At 50.5% G+C, this 19816-nt stretch overlaps 8 protein-coding genes across 8 annotated transcripts; 4 read left to right on the top strand and 4 right to left on the bottom strand.

Moving 5' to 3' along the window:
* Positions 1-386: 386 nt before the first annotated feature.
* On the bottom strand, positions 387-1709 carry IAQ61_000555 (uncharacterized protein; the record flags this gene model as incomplete). Its single annotated transcript, XM_003842742.1, has 1 exon — positions 387-1709. One exon carries the CDS (start codon positions 1707-1709, stop codon positions 387-389), a length of 1323 nt encoding a protein of 440 aa, XP_003842790.1.
* Positions 1710-2306: 597 nt separating this feature from the next.
* On the bottom strand, positions 2307-3580 carry IAQ61_000554 (uncharacterized protein; the record flags this gene model as incomplete). The annotated part of the gene is made up of 2 exons (XM_066094720.1): positions 2307-3011; positions 3122-3580. The coding sequence occupies 2 exons, from the start codon at positions 3578-3580 to the stop codon at positions 2307-2309; spliced, it is 1164 nt and encodes a 387-aa protein (XP_065955028.1).
* A 492-nt stretch (positions 3581-4072) lies between these two features.
* Positions 4073-7417, top strand: IAQ61_000553 (uncharacterized protein). Its single transcript, XM_003842744.2, has 2 exons — positions 4073-5882; positions 5936-7417. Exons 1-2 carry the CDS (start codon positions 4654-4656, stop codon positions 7206-7208), a joined length of 2502 nt encoding a protein of 833 aa, XP_003842792.1. The 5' UTR covers positions 4073-4653; the 3' UTR covers positions 7209-7417.
* Positions 7418-7975: 558 nt separating this feature from the next.
* On the bottom strand, positions 7976-8194 carry IAQ61_000552 (uncharacterized protein; the record flags this gene model as incomplete). The annotated part of the gene is made up of 1 exon (XM_066094719.1): positions 7976-8194. One exon carries the CDS (start codon positions 8192-8194, stop codon positions 7976-7978), a length of 219 nt encoding a protein of 72 aa, XP_065955027.1.
* On the top strand, positions 8177-9975 carry IAQ61_000551 (uncharacterized protein; the record flags this gene model as incomplete). Its single annotated transcript, XM_003842745.2, is given in 5 exon segments — positions 8177-8265; positions 8277-8803; positions 8859-8915; positions 8991-9263; positions 9320-9975. Coding segments are annotated over 5 exon segments (1602 nt in total), but the record flags the coding sequence as incomplete, so codon positions are not given.
* Positions 9976-10662: 687 nt separating this feature from the next.
* On the top strand, positions 10663-12047 carry IAQ61_000550 (uncharacterized protein). Its single transcript, XM_003842746.2, has 2 exons — positions 10663-11009; positions 11061-12047. The coding sequence occupies exons 1-2, from the start codon at positions 10716-10718 to the stop codon at positions 11634-11636; spliced, it is 870 nt and encodes a 289-aa protein (XP_003842794.2). The 5' UTR covers positions 10663-10715; the 3' UTR covers positions 11637-12047.
* Positions 12048-14432: 2385 nt separating this feature from the next.
* On the bottom strand, positions 14433-15934 carry IAQ61_000549 (uncharacterized protein; the record flags this gene model as incomplete). The annotated part of the gene is made up of 2 exons (XM_066094718.1): positions 15715-15934; positions 14433-14709 (listed from the first exon to the last, which is right to left on the bottom strand). The coding sequence occupies exons 1-2, from the start codon at positions 15909-15911 to the stop codon at positions 14433-14435; spliced, it is 474 nt and encodes a 157-aa protein (XP_065955026.1). The 5' UTR covers positions 15912-15934.
* Positions 15935-17173: 1239 nt separating this feature from the next.
* On the top strand, positions 17174-18990 carry IAQ61_000548 (uncharacterized protein; the record flags this gene model as incomplete). Its single annotated transcript, XM_066094717.1, has 3 exons — positions 17174-17302; positions 17370-17988; positions 18065-18990. 3 exons carry the CDS (start codon positions 17174-17176, stop codon positions 18988-18990), a joined length of 1674 nt encoding a protein of 557 aa, XP_065955025.1.
* Between the last annotated feature and the right edge of the window lie 826 nt (positions 18991-19816).

The raw sequence follows: 19816 nt of genomic DNA, 5'->3' as shown, positions 1-19816 counted from the left end.
TTTTCTGGTATGGCCAATCGATGTGAATTTGTTCCTGGTATTCTGGTATTCCTTGAAGCTAGGGAGGCAGTAATCAGCCTAGTATATGAAGCGCATTCATGGCTCGAGGGTAATTACCGTCACCTCTGTGCCGAGGATCTAGGGTATTTTATACCATCTCTTTCCCTTGGCAGCGAAAGAAAAGACCGAAATCTTCCAACTTAGCGTCTGTACACGAACATGAAATAGACAACTAAACAAATAGAAATGATCTCGTCAAATAATCCTCCTTGCATTGTGCAACAAACAATCATGCTGACCGCTAGACAGACTGACTACATCGCAACACACCATCTCTACCAACAACTAAAGGAAAGATTCCCAGTATAATGCAAGCCACACCTCCATCACACAGCCGGCTTCCGAGACGCCAATTTCCGCGGCGCCTTCTTCACCGGTGCCTTGTCCGCCTTGTCCGCTGTCTGTACTGGTTCCGCACCCGCAGACGACGTCTTCGCCCCCAGCTTCCTGGGTTTCCTTTTCGCCGGCTCCGAGGCCGACGCATCAGGTCCTTCTTTCTCGTCACGGGTGGACGCCGAGTTGGTCTTCTGTGGTAGCCGAGACGGCTTCTCGCGTTTCTTCAAATCTGATGGTGGCTTAGGAGTCGTCTTCGCTTTCGGGGCGGGTGACTTTGGTGCGATTACTGTTGTGGGAGGGGACGGAGGTTGGGGAGGGTTTGTTTGTGGACTTGGGGCTGTGTGGCGCTGGGAATGTTTTTTGGGGGCTGGAGCTGGGGTGGGGGGTCTTTCTACTGGGGGTGTTTCTTTAGGTTTGGGAGCGGTGTTTGGCTTGGGTGGCTCCTGGGGCCTCGGTGGTGTGTTGACCTGCTGTTGCGAGGTTTGCTGAGTGGGAGTCTGCTGAGATGGGTTTGCATTGTTGCCTTGGTTTTTACTTCCCCATGAAGGCATCGATGCACCCAAGCCTCCTAGGCCTAGAGCGGCCCCCGTGGGTACGGATGGCATCTTTGGCATATCCGGCATCGATGGTCTCCAAGCAGTCATGTCCTTGACCGACTGTGACCAAGTCTGCGGCATATCATCCGGTGCATATCTGCTCATCTCTTCCAGCTCTTCCTTTGAAGGTGACTGTGTCTCCTTAGTCTGCATCACCATCTTCTCCAAGGCTCTCTTCTGTGCCGGTGTCGAATTCCAATTTGGAAAGTCTCCAATCACGCCGCGAACCCCATGACTTGCCATTTCACCCAGGTTCCAGAAAGGTCCGTTCAAAGCGCCATACACGGATCCAATGCCTCCTCCTAGTAGACCCGTGACTGTTGCCACTACACCGCCCACCAAAGCCCCGGTCAGTTTGCCTATCGTTACACCTGGTTGCACGCCCAATCCTGCACCAGCGGCCAGCCCTTGAAATGCACCAGATTGTGTATACTTTGCTGCCTTGCCAAAAGACTCGGCCTCAATTTCCTTGTTGATAGCCTTGGCTAATATCTCTTCTCGTGCATTTGGGTCGCCAGCAGCATTGGCTGCCTGTCGCAAATCCCATGCTTTCTGAGCCGCTTGGAGCGCCATTGTAGCGGAGATGCCCGAGTTTTGTTTTATTTCCGTTTCGGGAACCCGTTGTTGGTCATTGGGCTTTTGTTGAGCCATTTTCTTCGTAGCAGCTGTCGGACTCTGGGGCTTCGCGTTATTTTGGTTTGTTATTCGTGCTGGCATGTTGCGAATTTGATGTTTGTCGTTTGGCAATGTATAGTTGACCGGTAAATCCTACACAGCGGACGGGATGTAACTACGTCATGGTGGCGCATCCATCTAGCGTCGCCTACAAGACCTGCTTTACCACAATACACAAGCATCATCGGGCCATTGTGACCGTATTGTGCATCTGCACAGGGTTTTCAATGCATCTTCTCTTGTGAGTTGCCAAGGCCGATGTCAGATGCCTTCAACCAGTGCTTGACAAGGCTGCTGATCATTACGGTGTTCTAAGCAGTTTCTATGGTATGCTAAAAAAGTAAGTGTGTTGGATGGTGACATGCTTTTCACTCACGTAAAAGGTAGGTTGATATTAAATCTGGAAATCAATACGGATCATGGACTGCGCAGGATTTGTTCACCATTTTGCAGGTAATAGTCGTAGCATTGCACTGCGTCCTGCTTTAGCATGAAATGTCTACTGACAGCAAGGGCGTCAATCACGTCACATGTGTTCGGACGACCAATGGCGGGTGTATCTTGCACAGTGCAGTACTGTGCTTGGATGTATTCATTCGGTCATTTTTGCTAGATCAGATGTCTCCGCGTTTGGTGTGCTTAGACTTCCTTCTTGGGTACACCACCTGGAAGCGTCTGAACCTTTTCTTGGAACAGCTTCTCAGCACCTTGCCATACCGGAGTCGTCGCGCGGTCCTTGAGTGCCAATAGACTGGGCAGGAGCGCATTGCTAAAGGCCTCGGACGACTCACGGGGTAGTGCTGATGGGAGATGGTCAATGGATATGACCGATAACCTGGGTCCCTCGCCGGGGATCGAGACGGGTACTGTGGGTTTTTCGAAAGTGGTGTTGATGTCGTAGATGGGGATCGGGTTGTGGGGGTTGGTCGTGTCGCAGCTAACATCGCAGACAACGCTCAGCTTACGGTTGGGTGATTGCAGACTTTCCTTGTTGACGAAAGGGGGAATGGGCTTGGAAAGGTAGATGCAGTTGACGAAGATGTCGGACTCGACGATCTCTGGATAGGGTCCGTCACGTTCCTTGGTCTCTGCCAGGTCCCATTTGAGGACATCGGTGCAGCCCACTTTTTCGAGGAGGTCCACGGCGCCAGAGCCACAGCGTCCCAGGGCGCCCAAGACCAAGCTCCTGGGCTTGCGTCCAGCAACCTTGTCACCGGTAGCGACATCTTCCTTGAGCTGGGCGATGAGCTCGCTCTCGTTGTTGTAGTAGCCACGGCCGTCGGTGAAGGTCTCGAGACCGGGGAGGGGCTCGCCATTGGGGTGTGTGAGCTGCCATGCCCATGTCTGGGGGGTTGTCAGCATGTCATGTGGGGTAGCAAGGGGGAAAGAGAGACGGAGAGAAGGAGAGACGGAGAGAAGGAGAGACGGAGAGAAGGAGAGAAGGAGGGACTTGCCTTGATGGCAAGGGCAGCACCAACAAAGCCTGCATGGTAGCCAAAGGCAGCAACGCGCCTGCCCGACTCGTCCTGGAGGAACTCGAGATCATACAGCGTGCCTCCTCCACGGGGGAAACGGGCCAGGACGGTCTCCCAGCCGGCTTGTTGCTTGTAGCAGTGGGCGAAATGGACAAAAGTGTGCTGGAGCGGGAATGTGTCCTCTGGCAGCTCCTTTAGGCCGAGGATGATGTGGTCGGTCGGCGCCGTCTTGTATGCGCCTTCTTCAATGAGGGTGGCGCCGACCTGCTCAAACTCTTCGTCGCGGAAGATGCGCGCATAGTTGGGGTCCTTGGAGCTGCGCTCGACGAGGACGGGGTAGCCGGCGTCGAGCAGTTTCTTGGCCGTCGTGGGCGTGAGGCAGGAACGGTGCTCGAGGGGTTTGGCTTCTGCGCGAGCGTGAAGGACAGGGAACGACATGGTGTATGTATAATGCGGTGGTGGTAGTGGGGTCGCGGAGGGGGTGATGGGGGTGGTAGGACTAGGTAATCGTACTAATATAATGCGCGAGTCGTTCTATCTCCCCAAAAAAAAAGGGTCCAAAGGTCAATTGGCAACTTGATGAATGGCCAGTGGAACGAATGTTATTTCGCGGTATGCTCAAATGTCTCTTGTCTTTATACCATGTGGCTAAAGGCTGCAACGGAATACCGGAGTGTACCGGTAGAGCTGAGGTCGAACGCGGAACAAAACAAGATGCGATGACTGGTAGCAAGGTTCTACACCATTTTTTTTCCTGGGCGCCCTGTCGGAGCTATCGCACGTCAATCCATCCCATCCAGAGCACTCCGACAACGGCGCGAACATGAAATCAATTGCCTGGCGGCAGTCTGACCCGTTTCATTGATTTGCACTTTGCACTACTCATACTACAGGCAATCTGTTGCTCCACGTAGAGTATTTCATGTGCCTCGGCCTTCTACTATAGTAAGTACTCTATTCCTTCTTCTGTATGAGAATGGAGCAGAGTAGTATAAGCATGACTACACTGTATGCAATGGTGGGGGCATGGATCCATGGCATTACATACAACCGTCCTATGAGTTGTTACCGGTACTAGAGTAGAGTAGCAGTCGCTCGGTTATGACGCAGCTGCCACAACACTCCCCCCTCCGCCGCCCATCCCTGCAGTGTGAGGCGCTCACTGCATGGCCTTGGCCTGGCCGTTCGAAGCTACTAGTCCCAGACGCGACAAAAATTGCTAAATCAAGCTACGTCTCATGCCCTTCTTCTTCTTCTTCTTCTTCTTCTTCTCCTTCTTCTTCTCCTCCTCCTCCTTCTCTCTCTCCTCTTCCTCTTCCTGCTGCTGCACCGAGCGGTCGCGCTATGGAAGCTGTAGCGAAGACGCTACTGTCGAGCCCGGAAACCCTCTTCGTCCTACCAGAGTGCGGTTGAAAAGCGGTCAGCTTGTTAGCATTCGACACACAATTGTAGCGACTGCCATAAGCAAGTAGCATATACAGCTACACACTACTTTGTCTCCTCGATCGAGCATGGCCACCCCAAAAGCAAACAGCGCAGAGGACAGCTCGGCTGCTCGACAGGCCTCGCACTCGCGCGACTCGTCCAATGCCAGCGCCCGCCATGCCCACGCGCCCGCCACCCCCAGCCAGCTGCGACAGGCTCACGCACCTTCGGACAGGTCGAGCTCGCCCGAAGACACCATGCATCCCAACCCTTACTACGATCAAGACGCTGCAAATCCCTCGAACAGCCATCACCCCTACCGTCTCGTCCTGGCCACTGGTCCTGGCGGTACACGGGCCGCAGCCGACAACCTTTCCATACATTCAATCCAGGAAACGGCAGGGCCACATGGCGGCATCATTGAAATCGATCTGGAGCCAACAGAACGCACCCGCCTACTAAAGCAAGATGGGCAAGACATGGGTCCCACGCGGCCAGTCTTAGACCGCGACTACGGAAGCTTCGCAGGCAGCGTGCACTCGATCCAGAGCTTTGGCAGTAGTCCTGCCCTTCTCCAGGGAGAGGCCCGACAGGGCGCAGGAGCTGGCAGTGGCAAGGGCTACGGCCAGGGCAAGAGTACAACCTGGTGGCTGGCTGAGCGCCACGGCATCAAGGACAAGCGCATGATGTATCTGCGCTACTACATCCCACTCCTCAATTGGACTCGCCAGTACAAGTGGCGCTACCTCAAGGGCGACCTGGTTGCCGCCATCACCATGGCCTCGTTCTACATTCCCATGGCGCTATCCTACGCCTCTAATCTCGCCCATCTGCCGCCCGTTCACGGCCTCTACTCGTTTGCTCTTAATCCCCTTATATACGCCATCCTAGGCACCTGTCCGCAGATGATCGTTGGCCCGGAGGCGCCAGGCTCTTTGCTCGTGGGTGAACTTGTGCGCGGGAACATCAAAAAGGGCACTTCTGGAGACAATGATGGACGGAGGAATGCTGAAATTGCTGGCATTGTGACTTGTCTTGCTGGCGCCTTCATCCTCATTGCCGGCTTCTTCAGACTGGGCTTCTTGGACAATGTCTTGAGCCGTCCGTTTTTGCGCGGTTTCATCAGTGCCATTGGTGTCGTCATTTTCGTTGACCAGCTGATTCCACAGATGGGACTGGCGAGGTTGGCTGCAGACGAGGTCTCTCACGGAAGTTGTCTGGACAAGGTCGTTTTCCTATTCCGTCATGTTGGAGAGGCACATGGACTTACTTGTGCGATTTCATTTACCGCATTTGCCATCATCATGTTTTTCAGGTAGATACCACCACTTCCTGCGAGAAACGAGGATCGTGCTGACACAACCACAGGGAATTGAAGAAGCGCCTGCAACCGCGGTATCCCAATGTTGCTTATATCCCCGATCGCTTTGTAGTAGTTGTACTATCTGCCCTCCTCACATGGCGATACCGTCTCGACCAACAAGGTCTTGCCGTCCTTGGAAACGTCAATTCAAGTGGAGGGCGCATATTCTCTATTCACTTTCCGTTTGAGACGTCACACCTCAAGTACGCCTCCGACGCCATCAACACCTCCCTGATTATTGCGATGCTGGGCTTCTTCGAGTCCTCTGTTGCAGCCAAGTCCTTGGGCGGCGGCGATCACACCAAGGACGGAGTGCAAATGCCGCTCAGTGCCAATCGAGAGCTGATTGCCCTGGGCACTGCAAACATAACGGGTGGACTTTTCATGGCTCTGCCGGCCTTTGGTGGCTACGGCCGATCTAAAGTCAATGCATCGACAGGGGGCACTACACCTATGAGCTCCGTGTTTCTCTCGCTCATCACGATCCTATGCACTCTCTTCATGCTACCCTACTTCTACTACCTGCCCAAAGGCGTTCTCTGCGCCATGGTCTCCGTGGTAGCCTACTCGCTTGTCGAGGAGGCACCGCACGATGTCAAATTCTTCCTCCGCATTCGCGGCTGGTCCGAACTTGTACTCATGGGTCTCATTTTCGTCATCACCATTGTATGGGATCTCAAACGCGGAATTGGCGTGGGCATTGGCCTTTCGCTTCTACGCCTCATCCGCCATTCGGTTCGTCCACGCATTCAAATCCTGGGTCGTGTGCCTGGGAGCACGAACCGCTTCGCCAATGCTGAGATTGACTCTGACATGGTCGAGTTCATCGAGGGCTGTCTTATTGTCAAGATTCCTGAACCGCTCACGTTTGCCAACACAGGGAATTTGAAGAACCGCCTACGTCGTCTTGAAGATCACGGGACGGATAAAGCGCATCCAGCCCTGCCCCGGGTACGGCGGGCAGAACATAACAAAAACATCATCTTCGACGTCCACGGCGTGACCTCGCTGGACGGTGCGGGTGCGCAGGTGCTTGCTGAGATTGTAGAATCATACCGTAAACGAGGCGTCAGGGTGTTCTTCTGCCGTGTGCCTAATGAGCAAAGTGCCGTATATCAGCTCTTTGACAAGAGCGGCATCATTGAAATGTGTGGGGGGCCAAGACACTTTGTGCATAGCGTCGAGGAGGCGTTGAGGATGACCGAGTTGGAGCGATTGACGGAGGAGTGCAACAGTGAGGCAGAAGGTTCAAGGGCAACGAGTAGTAGGCAGGCGTGATGGGAATGGCAATGGCAATGGCAATGGGAATGGCAATGGCAATGACGATATGTATGACGAAGCAACATCATCCCATCCTGTTTACCAGCATAGCGAGTGTACGAGAGCAGCGTATAGTATCAGCATAGCATTTTTTTTTAATTTTTTTTTTTGGAGGGGGGGTGGCATGTTCACGGGCGCTTTCGGCAGCATAGGTGTGCGGGGTCGACAGGGGTAGCATCCATGTCTTCTCGAGAGAATGGGAAGAAAAGAATGGTAGCCAGACTTCTGTATCCGAGGTTACGGCCGATTTCCCCAGTGGGCGAAGCTGCCAACCGTTTAGGTATGCTCAAGGGGTGTGGGCTGCCAAGCTTATGCGGCACTTACAAGCCTTTTGGCGGTGCTAGGGAAAGCTTCTTTGTAGGCGTTTTGTTTCCACCGGGAGGGTCTTGCATCTGCATTGGTCGGGTCAACAACTCGGCCCCTCACCTCACCTCTCGACATGACTGGGCTCTACAGCTACTCAAGCAACGCACCAAGCAACGCCCTGTCAACGCTTAATTGCCACTAAGCATTCCGCCCACATAAGCCCAGCAGGGGGACCCTACTCTTCTCCACCATCGTGGCCTTTCCCCTCAACGCATCATTCGATCGTACTTGTGTCGACGAGGATGCGGAGTCGTCATCTGCACGCCGAAAAGGCCTGTTCACAGGCCGCCGTGGGAGGATGCACAGACAGCTGTCTACAAGTATTATTTCTCATGCGGTGTAACTGGATACAGAACTGATCATCGGCCTTTGTGTGTGTGGGGTAGCGAAGTGAGGCCTGCAAGAATAATGGAACCGACCTCCGCCGGGCTGGGAGGGAACAGCGTTATAAAGCGACGATTTCCCCGGACGAGGTAGTCAGTGACCAACTTGCTGCCCCTCCTCCCCAGCCTTGTTGGCAACGCAGGTCCACTCGTCGTATCCCTCGCCATTTTCCAGTTCATCTCGGCTCCATTCATCTCGGCTCTACTCCAGCCCTGCAGTGTCCACCGCAGCTCCTCTTCTACCAGTTCGAGTCCGCCTGCTCACTGTATGACGCAGCCAGGGCCTGCTGTTTTCATACGTCATGGATGAAAAGTACGCATCAGAGGAACGGAGAGATGTTGTCCCTGTTCCCAAGACATCGGCTGGCCGCTACCTGTCTACGCGCCTGGCAACCCTGAAACCAGCCCACGACAAAGTAGCCAATCCCATCACCCTGCTGCGCCTGCTCAACTTGCAGCAATGGCTTTTCTTCCTCGTCGCCTTTTTTGCCTGGACTTGGGACGCCTTCGACTTCTTCACCGTATCCCTCACCGTGGAGAATCTGGCCGAGACGTTTGGAAAGACAAAAGTGGACATCACGTGGGGTATCACGCTAGTACTGATGTTAAGGTCTGTTGGCAGTATTGTCTTTGGCCTGGCTGCCGACCGGTATGGGAGGAAGTGGACATTTATCATCAACAATCTGCTGTTCATTGTGCTGGAATTGGCAACGGGGTTCTGCGTCACCTATAAAGAGTTCCTTGCCGTGAGAGCACTGTTTGGTATCGCGATGGGGGGTCTGTATGGGAATGCTGCTGCTACAGGTACATGCTGCTCAAGTCGTGGCCAACTGTGACCAATTATACTAATCTCCGTCAGCTTTGGAGGACTGTCCTGAAGCAGCACGAGGACTCATTTCTGGAATGCTCCAGCAAGGTAAGGACACATCCGAGTTCTCTGTGTAGCGCGCCATACTCCCCAAAGCTGCGCATGCTGATTCCTCGCACTCAGGTTATGCGTTTGGATACCTTCTTGCCACCGTATTCGCTCGCGCCTTTGTCGATACCGTTGGCCATGAGTGGCGACCTCTTTTCTGGTTCGGTGCCGGACCACCTGTGCTCATCATCATCTTCCGTATCTGTCTCCCAGAAACACTGGCCTACCAGGAGCGTCAGCGTCTCCGTGAAGAGCAACCCAACGCCGCCAAGGTCTTTTTGGAAGAGGGTAAAGTCGCACTGAAGCGACACTGGTTGTTGTTGATCTACATGGTCCTTCTCATGGCCGGTGAGCTTACTACTATCCGATGACTTCCATTGAGCAGCACTGATGACGAGGCACAGGCTTCAACTTCATGTCCCACGGCAGTCAAGACCTTTATCCAACCATGCTGACTAACCAATACAACTTCTCCAAGAACCAAGTCACCGTCATCCAAGTTATGGCCAATGTGGGTGCCATGTGCGGAGGTACCTTTGTAGGTTACAGCTCTTCCATCTTCGGCCGCCGCTTTAGCATTGTCGTCATGTGTATCCTCGGCGGCGCGCTCTTATACCCATACACCTTCACCTCCTCTAACGCCGTCATCGCCGCCGCCGTCTTCGAGCAATTCTGCGTCCAGGGCGCATGGGGCGTCGTCCCCATCCACCTCATGGAGCTCTCCCCGGGCTCCTTCCGCACCTTTGTCGTCGGCACAAGCTACCAGCTGGGTAATCTCGTCTCGTCTGCGTCGTCGACGATTGAAGCCACCATTGGTGAGCAGTTTCCCTTGCCGCCAAAGGGTGCGGTGAAGCGGTACAAGTACGGCCTTGTGATTTGCATCCTCATGGGCTGCGTGTATGCCTCTGTTATCCTGTTAACGATCTTGGGCCCGGAGTATCGAGGCAGGGACTTTGATGTGGCTGCAGATCAGGACATGGCGGCGGCTACGGGGCATGTCAAGGACGTTGACGATCGGGACGCCGAGAACCTGGAAGCGGGTAAATCCATTAATGGATAATTGGGTTTGCGTGCACCGTGCCCGGGTTTCTGATTATCCTGTCATCGCCCGCGCTGTGGGCATGTGGTGCATGCACGGCGTGCCTTGTTTTTTCTGTGTATTTAGAATCACAATCCACGCGCTCAACTTTTTGTCATCTCACTATTCACATCACAAGCACGCACATCTCCTAATCTGATCTGAATATTTATTGGGATTGTCTATGTAGAGCTGGTAGTGCGCTTTTATGATGGATTGGTAGTAATCGGTTATGAAAGCTGTACATGGTTCTTATATGCGCATGTCACACAAGTTCAAAGAAAGGGAACATGTACAAAGTCTGCAATTTAATCCACTGTAATTGGACGACGCGAAATGTACGTCGTTACGGAGGTGGTGGTAGGAGAGGTGATGGGCGCGTGGCGAATACTACCAGCCATCTGCTTGGGAAGCATTACCGGTACCATAATCGTGAACACGCCACTCTGATAGTCCGTGTAGATAGTAGTCCAAGCCAAGAGGATCGCAATGTTGACGTTTGTCGAAGTGTTGATGGTGGGATGTAGTCGCAACAACCTAACGCTTAACGTGTTCTACTTTCGGTGCGATAAGTTGACGTCTACGGGTACCGTAGTACGCCTAGCGCGTTTCGCTACGTCAAGTCCCCAACGTCTAGCTTGAAAGTTTATAGCAGTTTCTGATTATCAACTGCACGTCTTGCACCATGCGCTCTTTTCTTGGATCCTACCATCAATACATGAATGACCACACCAGCGGCCGACTATACTGCTGTATATCCTAGATTTAATTGTTGTATCGCAGACATGACTTTGTCTGACCTCCATAGACTTCATCCCGCCAAATTCCTGGCCGAGGACGCACACTCGGAGCCATCTACATCACCCTATCTGCTGATACTCAATCAGCCCATTGCTGACTTCGCGGCCTTCTCGCGACTATGGCAGCACTCTGGCTTTCGGGTATGTGCGGATGGGGGCGCCAACAGGCTTTACGACATGTTTGGCGGAGATCTGGAAACACTTAGAGAGCAATATGTAAGGAGGCATTTATTGAGTCGGGGTCGGGGCGGTTCTAACATGTAGTAGCTACCTGATCTTGTGCACGGTGATCTAGACTCGTTACGGGACAATGTACGCGACTACTACGCATCGCACAATGTCCAAGTGTCGCGAGATCCTGACCAGTACAGCACAGACTTTGGCAAGACGATGCAGAAGATATCGTCTAGAGTATCATCGACTTCATCGCGGAATGTCCTTGTGCTCGGCACGCTTGGGGGCAGAGTCGATCAGGGACTTGGCTTGTTGCACGAGATGATTAGGGAAGAGACCAAGTATCCACAACTACGACTCTGGCTCTTCTCCGAGTCCAGTGTTTCTTTCATCCTGAGAAGTCAACGGAACATCATCGGTGGGCTACAGTCGAGCCAAGTGTTTACGGAAAACGTGGGCATTGTGCCTTTTTATGGTCCTGCAGTCATTACTACGGCTGGACTGGAGTGGGATGTCAAGGACTGGGATACGAGAATCGGTGGGCAGGTTAGCACGAGTAATCATGTCAAGGCGGACGAGGTTCAGGTTGAAACGAGTGCGCCAGTGTTGTTCACAATCGAGAGGGCGAAATTCGAGTCGGAAGGGTCGGGCAGGGTATTGGGCCGATAGCTGGCTTACAATGTGCATGGCATGTAATCACACCGAGGGAGACGTTGCATTCAGGTTTGCTGGTCAGACTGTTTTGCGCGCACAAGAGGCGGAATATGGTTCAACATGTATGGATTTTTTGTTTTACTCGAGCGGTTTGAACGGCACTTGATGAACTACTAGGCTTGGAAGGACGCAGAATACGAGTAACCCGCATTCACGCTGTAATGGCTGCCATCATTGGTCCTACGCATACATTGGCTCACACGGTCACACCTTGGTCGGCGGACTGTGTACCGGCGTAGCTGGCGAACACTGTGAATATGGTCTATCGGCATCCATGAATGAAACAGGCGAACATTCAGTGCCGTCCTTGATACACGGGCTTCCCTGTCCTTGTAGTTAGCATGATGTTTGCCACTATCCATGGTCGCAATAGATACTCACACTCCAGCAGTCTTGTTTAAATCTGTATCTGTGATTTGCACAATAGCCATGTCCGGCCCCTTCCATTTTCCATACCTAGGCTGCATTGCTTTGGTAGGACGTGGATAGAGATTCAACGTACCCATTCCAGGGCACCGCAAGTGCTAGAAATGCAGATGAGGATGAAACCTGTGGATAGTTTCATATTGGCTTTTGGTGATGTTGAAGGATACAGGGACTTGAGAATTGGCGAAGAGATTGATTATTGAGTTTTAGGGAATGGGCGCAGCTTACTATATTGAACGCGGTTCAATGGCGGGCCCGTACAGTGCTCTGTGATCAATCAAGAAAAAAGTTCAACTGTACCGTTTAATCCCCCCCCAAAAAAAGGTACCGATAGATTTGCAATACAGTCAGCTCCAGTGCCGCGAAACTTGTCCAGAATTCAGAGCTCACAAAATACCGGCCCGTGCTGGAGTGCAGTCGTGTCCCCCAGAATTACCAGCTCTTCAACCTCCATGTTTCTGTAATTGTAGAAGATGAGGAGAGAAATCTTGCCTCGTATGGATACTAGTAGCTTGTATATCTGTTTGCTAGAGACTGGCGTGTTCTACAGTCTACAGCCGGAAATGTAACCTCTTGTTCTGTTGACCCGCTGTCTTGGGGCTGAAAGTGAAACGAGGTTATTGTGCGCTCTTTGTATGTGTCTGACGCTGCTAACATTGGTATGGTTTAACACGACAAGATCTCATACCGTACCTACCTAGGCAAACGATGTAGCAGATGATTCGTCTATTTGTAGTAAGCAGACACACTACAGTAAAAAATTGTTTACTATAGAATAGTACGCTAGGGGTTTACTATATAGGTGTAAACTAACCTTATATATACCTATAAATAGGTTTAAAGTAGTAGTTTACTTTTATAGTAGGGGTTTAAATTAAGTATAAAAAGTAGTTTTATTTCTATTATACGCTATAATACCTAACTAAGACTAAAAGGGGTAGAAAAGATTAGCTTTACGCTATACGCATATATAATATAATAATAAGTTATAATATTTTTACTAATAGGAGGTGGTGATAATAGAGGTGGTGGTAATAATAGAGGTGGTGGTGATAGAGGTGGTGGTAGAGGTAGTGGTAGAGGTGGTGGTAGTGATAGAGGTGGTGGTAGAGGTAGTAGAGGTGGTAGAGGTAGTAGAGGTGGTGGAGGTAGTGGAGGTGGTGGAGGTGGTGATAATAGAGGTGGTGGAGGTGGTGGAGGTGGTGGTATAGGTAGTAGAGGTGGAGGTAGTAAAGAAGATTAAAGAAAGGAGGGGTAAAATACTTAAATAGTAGGAAACTAGGTATTACTACATAATACTAGTAGATTAATAGAAGTAGAAATAAAAGTAGTTTACTTTTATAGAATATATAGTATAATAAACTATATTTAGGTTTACTTCTTCTACCTAAACCACTTCTTAGTCTACTTTAGATAAATATAGCTACTGTAAACCGGTTTTGTACCGTAGTGACAAGCGCCGTGTGCACTAATCTTTATTCAGAAGTTAAATACCGTATGCGTGCCTTTTAGGTTGCTTGGCGTAGTGGGAGTGGACCTGCGTCTTGACATTGCCATGTTCTATAGTGCTTGTTGTGTAGTCGAGGGTTCGTCACATCAAAGACAAGACGTGCTTTATACAGCAAGTAGTACCGGTAGGAGTGTGTTCAGTTGGAGGTTTTTTTTGAAGGTCTATCAGGATTCATGGTATACCTATCTTTTGGTTTTGGCTACCATCGATCAGGCAGCCTGCCATTAATCATGAGCATGGGCGCCATCTGACTACTTCACTCCTGTTTTCTTCTACCATAATACAGTGTTGTATGGCGCGTATCGTACATGGTACAATGGTAGAGTTATATGGTATGCGCTAGAGTGGTGTTATAGCGTAACACCATGTAGACAAGGAGGAAAAAAGCCCAAACATTGCACGAAACCAGGCCATGTTTATTTACACATTGCAAAATCAGGGCTAACGCCGTCGAAAGTACATTGGCTATTTACATTGTGGCACGAGTTCTTATTCGCATCTTTAGTTAGTATTTTCAATGCAACTTGTAAGTTGTGGTTAGGTATGCAGGGGATACTAACATCTTGACCGCATGGTTGAACCCCGTCGGCTTTGTTGGAGGCCTGGCATGCACCATAATCATAACCTTCGGCATGAACGCACTGCGAGAGGTCTTAGCTTTCCGATTATGCTACGGGGATGCAAGCCAAATGTGCTGTTGACCACGGCCAATCTAGATTGTTTCTTTTTTCGGGTCATCTATAAGACTTTGGAGATTATTGGTCCCGACTGCGCAAAGCCTCCGTGTACGATCAAACATGATTTGCCTTTATGAATCAGTCCCAGATTTGATCTAGAATCTCACAGCCCTCAGCAATCCAAGCCGCACGGTAATCCTCTTCATGCATCCATCGATGGTCTTTCTCAATCGCCAAGTAATCAAGATGTTGTAACTCAGGCAGTACCGGTAACTTTTCTTGTTGAACCTCTGCGTTGTTTCCAACATCTGCAATACCACTGCTTAAAGATGAGAAACTGGAGAGCTTGCCTGTCCAGCCTGCTTGGATGACTTGATCGAAATCTTTTGCCGCCTCATCAACTATGCCCTGACCTCTTTGAGCATGTTGAGCGTTTCTTGTACTTCGACGCGGCTGTTAGCTTTCGCAACGAGGTCGATACCGGATGCCAAGACATTTATGCACGTTACACTACGGTACAAAACCGGTTTACAGTAGCCATATTTATCTAAAGTAGACTAAGAAGTGGTTTAGGTAGAAGAAGTAAACCTAAATAGGGTTTATTATACCATGTATTCTATAAAAGTAAACTACTTTTATTTCTACTTCTATTAATCTACTAGTATTACGTAGTACTGTAATAACTAGTTTCCTACTAACTATCTAAGTATTTTACCCCTCCTTTCTTTAATCTTCTTCACCACCTCTACCACCTCTACCACCACCTCTACCACCTCTACCACCACCTCTACCACCTCTACCACCACCTCTACCACCACCTCTACCACCACCTCTATCACCACCTCTATCACCACCTCCACCACCTCCACCACCTCTATCACCACCACCACCTCCACCACCTCTATTATCACCACCTCCACCACCTCCACTACCTCCACCACCTCTACTACCTCTACCACCACCTCTATCACTACCACCACCTCTATCACTACCACCACCTCTACCACCACCTCTATTATCACCACCTCCACCACCTCTATTATCACCACCTCCTATTAGTAAAAATATCATGACTCATTATTATGTTATATGTGCGTATAGCGTGAAGCTAATCTTCTCTACCCCTTTTAGTCTTAGTTAGGTATTATAGCGTATAATAGAAATACAACTACTTTTTATACTTAATTTAAACCCCTACTATAAAAGTAACCTACTACTTTAAACCTATTTACTAGTATACACGTGGGCAGTTTACACCTATATAGTAAACCCCTAGGTCACTATTCTACTGTAAACAATTTTGTACCGTAGTGATTGCGGGAGAACAATACCAATGGGAAGTTTAGTCTGCAATCTTTGTGCAAGGTTCGGGTGTTGATTTTTAGCGAGAATATCATAAAAAGTGCTTTCCTTCTTAAACAGGGCCAGACTTTGGAGAGACATGTGCATCTGCTCGATTGTATCGTCCGTAGGAGGCGACCTGGCAACTGGATATTGAAAAGGAAGCTTCACTACAGCCTCATCCGATATCTCATAGACTATGCTCTGCGACGGCCCAATACTCAGGCATGTCGACGGTGGGAATTTGTAAGGGGTAAACCAGGTGTTATCGGGCATCGAGTCTCCAAGGGTGGTCAAGACTTCAGCAGGTATAGTCCGTTAGGGGCAACAGGCGAATGTAATCGTCGATTCGACGCTATACTTCAGTTCAAGTTGGGAAAACAGCCTGTTCGTAGGCTTCATGGAGTAGTCATGGAGGAAGTAGTCAATGCGATGGTGTGGGATTTGAATCGAGGGAAAGCGTCGAGTGTATTTCGAGCGGGAACCTTTGGAAGAGACAGGCGTGGTTGGCGGGATTATCGGTGCCAGCTTGGCACGATCGTGTCATATTACCTAGACCAGCCCCAAACACAGAGCCCCTACATCATCAATGCCTTCCACATAGGCCAAGCGGTTGACATCGGTATCGTAGGTCTCATCCACCTACGAATCTGTGGGCTAACTGCTTTAATCCATGCACGATGCTTAGCACGATGCGGGCCGCGGGCCTATCCTCATATGCAGGGTCTCGATTCCTGACGGGTAGGCATTGTGGAGTCGCATCTCAGTCCTACCAGTTAGGCAGCCAATTCGCTGTAATGTTTTAAAGGCTTCCCACTCTACCTCCAGCTTCCTTTTTAAGAGCAGCACTGCGCAGACTGTCTCACTCAGCGTGTCCTCAAGCTGCAGCGCGTTTGCTAACCTTGACTTCACCGGCACTCGGCCGCGAGAAAAGACGACCGCTCTGGAGCTGCCTTGACCTACAACAACGTCTCAGTCTACAGCAAGAAGCTCACAAACAACAATAAGAAAGGCAAGATTTTATTCGGATTCTAGCAATCGATCCAACAGCAATAGGTACGATCCCATCCTCCATGTGAGTATCTAAGTTGAAGCAGAGAAAGTGGTTCGATCAAACAGCGGATCTGGAACGGTCTGTCTTGTGCAGGTTCAACACGTATGGGAGATCCTTTTCGCCGTGAATGAGACTCCACTAGGGCGCGGAGATTTTGATTGCGTGCGACGACGTTGTGCAACGTCGTGCTTCGGCGATAAGCCGGCCATAGAACCAAGACTGGCATCAACCGATTCCCCGCTCAACATGACCATGACGTGCGTATGCCCTTGTCGCTCCTACCTTTAGGTCGGGAGTGTTAATCGCTGATCGCTAGGTGTCACGGTTTGGTGATGGGACGATGCCTATCTGAGAATAGCGCTGTTTATGGTCACTCACCTACACAAACTTTCCCGTAGCTTCTACAATACAACCTTAGTCAATCCTCAACTTCTTTCCTATGCGTACGTTCAACGTCCGCGACACTAGGTGATGGCCGATCAACATGTTCATGACGTTCAAATGCGGCAGCCAGGAGGACGCAACCGAGATACAGAATCTTCACGCGACGGATCGCTTGGGCCGGCCTAATAACACATCCTATGTAGCGTGTAATTCTTGCCGCAAGAAAAAGGTAGGTTTCCCCTTTCTGACAATCACGGCGAGATATCGTGTCTCGAAGTCTAATACTGTAGCTTTAGCTTCGATGCAGCCGCGAGAAAGTGGGATGTCGTCGGTGCCAACAGCGTGGCACACGATGTGTATACGATGCCCAGAAGAGTCGAGGCGGTAGCAACAGCAAGCGGCAAGAAGGGGCATCAGCTGAAGTTAAGCGTCCAGAGACACCAGGCGGACGTAATGGTAGCGATCAGCAATCCGGGACAGTTGCTCAAGGGAGCGGACACACTTGGGATGATAATGATATGTCCTGCATCCAAGTCGCAATTCCCAGCACAGCACCGGCACCGAGACAGCAATCTCAAGATCAAACGATGTCATCCGGCTCGGATGTCGGATCACGCAACGGCAGCGGCACCACCACCACCACCACCACGAAGGGAAGCAGCAGCAACCGTAGCAATAGAGAGATTGCACCCGAGAATGGGCCTCGAAATCAGCAAGAAGGTTTTCAGCAGGTTGTTTCTCAAACAGATGCGGTAAAACAAAATACTCAGACTGTAGCAACGTGTCCCGAAGACTCTGATACCGAATTGTTCCTTGACTTTGGGGAAGAATATTTGAACAATCCACACGGTGGCTTTGATAAACTACTTGATCCATTCGGTCCGGATAGACTTCTCTCGCACAACCACATGCCAGGTAAGCTCCAGCTGATATGTTTCGTCTCGTAAGAGGCGCGCTCGCTGCATCGCATGCTTATTCAGTACTGCAATAGTTGAAAATCTGTCCAATTCAACGTTGACCCAACTCGGCAATTTCAACAGCAAGAACAGAGGCTCAGACGGTTCTAGCCGCCCATTTAGCCTCGATTCAAGCAAACACCAGTCGCTTGATCCTCTGGACCAACCGATGCGGACCTCCTCTTCTGAGACTAGCAGCGTCTCCTACTCCAAGTCAAACACATCCGACTCAACCCAAACACCGTCTTCAAGCTCGTCACGTAACGGCACGGATATCGATACAGACTCATACGAGGATTCCAACAACAGCTACGACGATGGAGACTGCGAGTGCATGGACACGGCTCTACAGATCCTCGAAGAAGTCGTCATACCCCCCGTCGGTGCCGACTGGGCTATGGCGGAGAACACAATCTTTCTTCTCAAAAACAACATCTCTCGGTGCCTCATCCTGTCTCAATGTCACGGGTGTCGACAAGACTCAGGCATCTGTATGTTAATGCTGGTGATATATGAGAAGCTCATGACTGGGTTCGAGGACGTCGCGCAATGGTGGGGCAAGCAGGGCCATCCTCAGGGAGCCCGGAGCGATAGCCGTAGTCGCAGAGAAAGACATCATCGTCAGCCGCAGCAGCAGCAACAGCAACAAGAACAACAACAGCCGCAACAACAGCAAAGATCGTCTGGGTCGAGGCAACTCCAACCAAAAACCCGGATTACAATGGGGAGATATCAGATCGATACTGCCGAAGAATACCGGGCTGTGTTCGCGACCATCATCGCCTGCCAACTCCAACGACTCGCTGGACTTTCATTGTTGATTATGCAACATAGCAAGAAGGTAAAGTGGTTGGCGCATGTGCAATATGGAGAAGGACTATGGCTGAGGATGAACAAACTGGAGGAGATGTGGAAATGTGGAAAAACGGCCAACGAAGTCACGTCTCTACGACTGTGGTAATTTTCTTCATGCTTACATGAAATATGAGGTATACGCCAGTTAGATGATGAGGAAAAAAAATTGGGAAAATCTAGAACTGCATTAAAACATAAGAAATTTACTGGGCTGCAGTGGGCTGCGTCAGCTCTGGCTCAGCAACTAATCGATGGAAATCCGTAACGAGCTCCCCACTTACTTCTTCAACAAGTCTTGCCCTACTCTGACAGTAAGATTATACCCAGAGTAATGACGACGCGGTCGTGATCAAAAGCCGATCAGGCATCACATCCTCCCATAGTTATCAACCTAACGCCATGGCACATGCTATGAAATGATTGGACGCTTAAGACCTACGTACTGAGATATTTATGGGCATCTGATGATGCTCCTGGCTATGTCTATGAATGCTGAAAACGATCATCAGCATCATAAACGACACAGGAGTCACATGCAAAGAGAAGCCTGTTTTTATAAAGCGCCTGTATTCTCATCTGCATACGCGAACCCGCTAAATGCCGGAGTCTTGCTACTTCTTCTTCGGTTGTTTCTTCAGTCTGAGTTTCAAAATCAAGGAAGGCTTTTTCACGGGTTGAGACGGCGGGGATGCCTCGGAAGAGGGAGCAGGCGCAGAAGCTATATATTCGGTCGTTCGCTCTGCCGTTGACGTGGCAAACTCTTCTTCTACACTGCCCTCTGTTGTCTGCCGATTCGCTGCCTTAGAGAAACGCTTGGCAACATTGAACTTGGACAAGTCGCTCCCTGATAGAGTTTTGAGAGGAATTCCTGCAACCTTGTATATGATGTGCTTGGGCGACCCCTTGTCCCCTAGTCGCGCTCTATTTTTAGA

This window comes from Plenodomus lingam (assembly GCF_022343315.1).
Source record: "Plenodomus lingam strain CAN1 chromosome Unknown contig_11, whole genome shotgun sequence".
Taxonomy (NCBI): Eukaryota; Fungi; Ascomycota; class Dothideomycetes; order Pleosporales; family Leptosphaeriaceae; genus Plenodomus; species Plenodomus lingam.
This window is presented reverse-complemented; position numbering and strand designations above follow the sequence as displayed.